General features: G+C 59.5%; 1 protein-coding gene across 1 annotated transcript in view; it reads right to left on the reverse strand.

Annotated features, from left to right (window-relative positions):
• ANP32A (acidic nuclear phosphoprotein 32 family member A) overlaps positions 1 to 5,368 on the reverse strand; it is a 39,694-nt gene extending 34,326 nt beyond the window's left edge. Inside the window, exon 1 of the mRNA XM_082649017.1 lies at positions 5,185 to 5,368. Within this exon, the coding sequence (XP_082505143.1) occupies positions 5,185 to 5,238 (54 nt within the window). The 5' untranslated portion in view covers positions 5,239 to 5,368. The remainder of the gene's footprint in view (positions 1 to 5,184) is intronic.
• Positions 5,369 to 6,000: the final 632 nt, after the last annotated feature.

Below are 6,000 nucleotides of genomic sequence, written 5' to 3' on the forward strand. Positions count from 1 at the left end.
AACAGGCAGTTCACCCAAAATTTGGCAATGCCTGTGCTAAACCAATGTCCAGGGGTGGAGCCGGGAATCTGCATTCTACATGCGCCCGGATGATTCTGGTGATGGGCCACGTTTGGGACCCAACAGACTATACAATTTTCAAAGTCCTTACTGTCTAAGGACCTCCGGTTTTACAGTGGGAGGAGAACCCAACTCTGCTGCTTACCAGCTGTTTGACCTACTCTCTCAGCCTGGATGATTCACCCTCACAACAGAGGATGTCACCCTGCTTGGCCTATCCTTAAGGAGTTGTTGGGGGATTAAGTGAGATGATCCATGAAGTGTTATTAGTAAACTAGGTCCTGGAAACCAAGGACATGCCAATTCTGTTCAGCTTTTTGTCTGATAATAAAAGTGAGAAATGCATTACACGCACGATCCCACACACACCACTGCCTGAGTGGCTCCTGCTTATCTTCTCATTCCTCAAAATGTGTCCCCCAACACCTAAAAGGCCAGATTCTAACCAGATGTGATGTGCTAACCCAAACTAGGGAAGTGTATGTACGGCCTCCCCCTTAAAACCGGCAAGCCAGAGAGCCTCTGATCCTGACCACCCACCTCAGTATCTTCAACCAGGAGGCTGTCCAGTCTTCTCTCTCACAAGGTGGCAATATTTCAAAGCCAAGGAAGAAAAAGCTCTTCCCCACAGTCTCTTATAAGTAAGGGTACTTCAGGGGAGGGAGTATAGAGGTTGAGTATGCAGATTGGCTGTGATAACATCTTTATGCCTTGATTTCCTGTGTTAATATAAGGATTATAATAGTACCTGCCTCCTAGTGCTGCTGTGAGGACTAAATTAACTGATATGTGTAATCCACTTAAAACTGTACCAGGCATAGCATGGGTGCTATACAAGCATCAGCTATTATTATTGTTGTTCTCTAAACCCTAGAAATGCCCAAAGTTGTGCTGCATCACACCCCCCTATCTCTCTGAGAATAACACTATCACATACTGAGCACCTGAGGGCCAGATCAAGCCAGTTTTGTCACTGACTCATTAAATAGGATTATTCCCATTTTACAGGTGAGGAAACCAAGGATCAAAGAGGTAGGTTAAGTTAGCCGGCCTGAGATCACAGGGGCAGGCCAGGTTAACTTATCTTACCTCTGTGACACGAGGAATTTACACTTAGGCCTGTGTGGTTCTACTACCCAGCTCCCCCGTGAAGCCCTCAGGCTCAAAACTACCATAAGCAGCAGCAATCCAGTACCAAAACATAATTGACCATGTCCATATGGAACTCATGCTCAATTTTCTGCCTCTGGATCCCTGGTAGGCTTGCATAAACTGGAGTTAATATCAGCCTACTTGAACCCAATTAGGCAGTAAGTCAGTCTGGAAAACATGATGTGACGTATTCCAAAGGTCAAAGTTAAACCTGGCTTCCTGAGCAGTCTTGGCCGGGCACTGCCATGAAAGCTAGTCTCCATGCAGACGTCTACCAGAGTTTAACCTGTGAGGTGCTTAACCAGCATGGATATCCGCTTTTAAAAAGTCTCAGACAGATGCCGGCGACGCGATGCCTTGCCTGGCTCACAGTCAACAGCCAGAGAAAGGCTGTTAGAAAAAAAAAGACATCATTTACTTTTTAAAAAGCAACGCCTTATTCCCTAATCTTTTCGGTTTAGGGTTACATTTACTACTGGGGCTGCCTTCCCCTGGGCAAAAATAAAAGGGGGAGGGGCAGAGAGAGAGCAAGGGGGCCTCCCCTAGCAGCCAGCAGGGCGCTGCAACACCCACCTGAAACACCGAGCGCGACCTACCTTCCCGGAGAGCCCAGCCCCGGAGGGCGTTTCCCCAACGCATCAACTCGTCCCTCCCGGCTAAGCGGCTGCTGTCCTCGGCTTCAGTCAGGGCCGCTAGAGTCGCGTGCGCCCCCCCCAAAAGAAACCTCATGTTTAATTTCTCCCCCCACCCTCCTATCAGTTCCGCAGAAAGAGCAAACACCAGGGCGATCCGTTCGTCTTTAGGGCCACATTGAACTACGTCTAAAACGCCTGCAGGAGGAAGGACGAAATACTGGCGAGAAGAGGGGCGGGGGAGGCAGGGAGCGCGCTGGGGGGTGGGGGGAGCACTCGCCGGGAGGATCGTCGCCCTCCCGGAGCAACGGCCGCCGCAACGCTCCAGCAGAGCCTCAGGCCGTTGGCAAGGGGCGGGGACCCCCATCGGGGCCCAGAGCACAACTGGGGGTCCCCGGAGCCCGCTCCCCCTGCTGCCTCCACGTCCGGGGCCGTCGGGGCGATGGCGCAAGTCTGCGCCCCCCCACCCAGGGACAACAGCCACGGTGACAAAATGGCAGCCCGGCGCCCGGCAGTCGTGCCACAGGCGAGCAGGGCCCCGGCGGCCGCCCCTGCCCCCCAGTAACGCCTCGGCGCCCTTCGGGCTCGGCCTCCGGCAGGCCTGGCCGTTACAAAAACAATAATAATAAATAAAACACCTCGAGCTCCAAACCAGCTCGGGAAGCCAAAAGGCCCGCCCTGGGGCCAGTCCGGCGCGCCCGCGCCCCGACCCGCACGCGCGAGGCCCGGCCGCCGGGTCGCCCGGCCGCCGGCCCGCGCCCTGCGCCGCATGGAGCCCGGCGCCCGCATTAGGAGCCCCGCGCTCGGCGCCGGCCGCGCCATGGGGGAGGGGAGGGGCGGGCCGCGCGAGACCCGGGAAACATGGCTGCTTGTCCTATTTCGGCGTCGCGGCGTGGCCACCAGCCCCCGGATCAGAGTTGGGAGAGGCTCCGAAGGTGGGTGTGTGGGGGCCCTGGGGGGAGCACGGCAGGGAGGGGTGCAGGGGGCGCTCTCTGGGAGCTATTTGTCTTAAGAACGTTTAAAAAACCGAGTTTCTCCTCCCTCACCCCTTTTGTCCCTCATTAGCTAGCTTTCTCCCCCTCCTCCGCAAACGGACAGAAAGTGCCCCCTCCACCCCCACCCGCGCCCCACCCCGCCTCAAGGTAGGGGGCAGGCGTGTGGGCCGGGAGACTCGAAGGCGAGGGGGCGTAAGCGTGAGAAATCGCTCCCAGTTCGGCGCGGCGCGCTCCCCTCCCCCAGCACACACTCGGGAAGTTTAAAGAGCCGGTTCGACCCGCTTTCGATCTCGCTCCCAGTTGGCCAGCAGCGGCGATAGGGCTGGCCGGGCGAACCGCGCCTCCGCACCCTCCCTCCGCGACCCCGGCCCCCTACTTGGCGCCCTTCCCCCTCCGCACGGGGGGCTTCCGGAAAGTACGCGGGAAGCCCGCGGCTCCGGCCCCCTCCCCCATCACCACACCCAGCCCCCCAATCCTCTGGCTCGGGGTCCAAGCTGGGATGAAACCGGCCAGAGAAAGGCAAACCGCCGGCAAATTGTTCGCGGAAACTCCAGCGTCCTCCGGCGGGCAACCCCTCCCCTCCCTCCGCCACCCCCTCCCCGCCCTGCGCGCCATAAGGCATTGCACGTCTACAGTCCACAGCTGCGTTATGATGGGGGGGGCACAAAAAGGATCTTGTTTTCAAAAGTCTCACTCAGGTTTGGGGGAGGAAGTAGAGAAAAGAGGAAGCAAGGCCTGCCTGCGCCAGGAATTCGGGTTTTAACGGGCTGGAGGGGCGACAGGTCAGCGCACAGTGCTACCCCAAACTCCCAACTCTGTGGAACCCTGGCCACAGGGCTGGGGTGAGGGGTCCTCCCGCCCGCGCTCCGCTGGTCCCCGGAGGGGCCACGAGAGGAGTCAGCCAGCGTCTCCGCCCCAGACCCGGGGTCTCCTCCGCTGAGCCTCCAACTCACATAAAACAGTGTTTGAAAGCGAGAGGGAGACAAAAACGGGCGTTCGAGTAACCCACCCTCACCTTTCCCCTCCTCGGGGGTAGGCTTTTGCCCGAGCCTCCCAGTTCCCATCGGTTTAAGTTTCCTCCGGCCGTACTCCCGCTACTGCCCAATCAATAACGGCGACGGGAAGGCAAACTCCCATCCCGGAGCTGCGTGTCTGCTAAGCCCGCATAAATCTGGACCCAGCCAATACCCACCACAGGCACCAGCTCTGGGCAGCTCGCGTCCTGACAAAGTTTCCCGGGCCCATTTATTAACTGGGCGCCGAATGGCTGCCAAGGAGCCCACCCTAGAGAAAGACGGGCCGGGGGTCGGGGCCGGGGGGGGGCAGCCAGGGCTCAAAGCCTAGCATCTTAGGGAGGCCGGAAGGAGCAAGGGCGAGGGGGGACCGGGACACAGCCTTTGGGTAACTTGCAGTAGCGATCGCGCGAGGTGGGGAGGCGCGGGGATTATCTGTGCCTTTGCACGTTCGAAAATCCCTCCCCCCGTCTTCCAATTTATCCTCCCTTCGGAAGGAAAGGAAGAAACATCAGCATCTGGCCCGAAGGTGGGGTGGAAAGAGTGAGGGAGAAAGAGGAGGAGAGGAAGGGAGGCAGAGAAAGGGAGGGAGGGAGAGAAAGGGCGCGTTCACGAACACTACAAAGTTACAAATATGGCTCCCCCGTCTCTCGCCTCATCACTGCAAAGAAATGAAGACGCACTTTAAACTCGAGCCATTCCCAACTCCACTGCAGCCCCCTCCCCACGCGCTCTCCCCAGGGGCCTCGGCCCACATTTATCAGAAACTAAACCGGACTCGCGAAGCCCAAAACTTATTGTGTGTGTGCGAGCGAGCGAGCGAGCGAGCGAGAGAGAAAGGGAGGGGGAAGGCGCGGGAGGGGGGCGGAAGGGGGGATTCATTTATAAAATATAAAACCCCCTTTTTTTGTTGTTAAATCCAGGAGGCAGCCCCTCTCCTCCTCCTCTCTTGTTAATCTTTCCCTCAGACGGAGTCACGGGAGCAGCGAGCTCAGAGGGTTATTTTGCCTCATTCTCTCCGACCCAAACGCGTGCGCCCGCCGGCCCCCGATGGGTGCACACTCTCGCACCCACACTCGCACACGCGGGAGCACACGCACAGGTAGTCACACACCAAGGGCAGCGGCGGCGGCAGCCAGAACATGCTCGGCTGGCACTGCAACCCCCCAACCTTGCAATTCATTTGCAGTCCGACCCCCAAACCCACATCTCCCGGGCGCCCCCCTCAAAAAAAAGTGCCTCCCCCCAACGCACACACACACACACACACACACACACACACACACAAAGTAGGAGAATGGACCGACAGAGATATTTTTGGCAAATGCTCACATCAGAGGGCGTCCTGTTCCGCAGCTCTAAATGAATCCGTTTGTCCATGTCCATCTCTCGCGCTCTCTCTCTGCAGAGGCTCCCGCGCCGGCGGAATTCAATCAATAAACCCCGAACCCACGGCCGCGCGTTTTAGGACTTTGAAGGCTCAACCAGCTCCGCTCGGTTCTCGAGCCCCCAGCACCCGCGGCGCACACTAACCTGATCACCGTGGAGGCGGGATTGGCAGCCCGGAAGAGTGGCAGCAGCCTTAGCCAATCGCCGCCGAGGGTCTCCGGGCAACAGCGAATGGTGGCGGAGGCGGGGGGGAAGGGACCAATGGGCGGGCTGCGCAGCCGGCCAGGGAGGCTCAGCCATTTGGTTGTGGTGCCGGAGACGGACCCCTTTAGATTTCGGGGCGGCTGAGGAGCGCGGCGGCAGCTCGGCGGCTGAGCAAGGGGGGTGGGCGGAATGTAGGGGGAAGGGAAGGTGACTGTGCCTGGAGGGCCGAGCCGCCCGGCCTCGCCAGCCCGCCGCCGCCTCAGCGTTTGGCCGGGGGCGGGGCCGCAGGTGCGTTATACGAAAGGGAGGGGCGCGGCCGGAGGGGCAGGGGGTCGGGGTCCGCGCCGGGCCAAGGGCTTCGTGGGGTTGCCCCGGGCCTGACCGCGCCGCACGACCGGGTTGTGGAAAGAGGCAGACGGCGAGAGGTCTGGGGGCCGCGGACTGCCCGGCGGGCGGGCAGATGAAAGGCCTGGAAAGAGGGGAGGGGTCAAGGGTGCGGTGGGGGGAGGGGCTGGTCATTTTCTGGGTCCAGCGGGCAGAGCTAGTGGAGCGTGG

The sequence above is a fragment of the Grampus griseus genome (genome assembly GCF_964374135.1).
Source record: "Grampus griseus genome assembly, chromosome: 2".
Classification (NCBI taxonomy): Eukaryota; Metazoa; Chordata; class Mammalia; order Artiodactyla; family Delphinidae; genus Grampus; species Grampus griseus.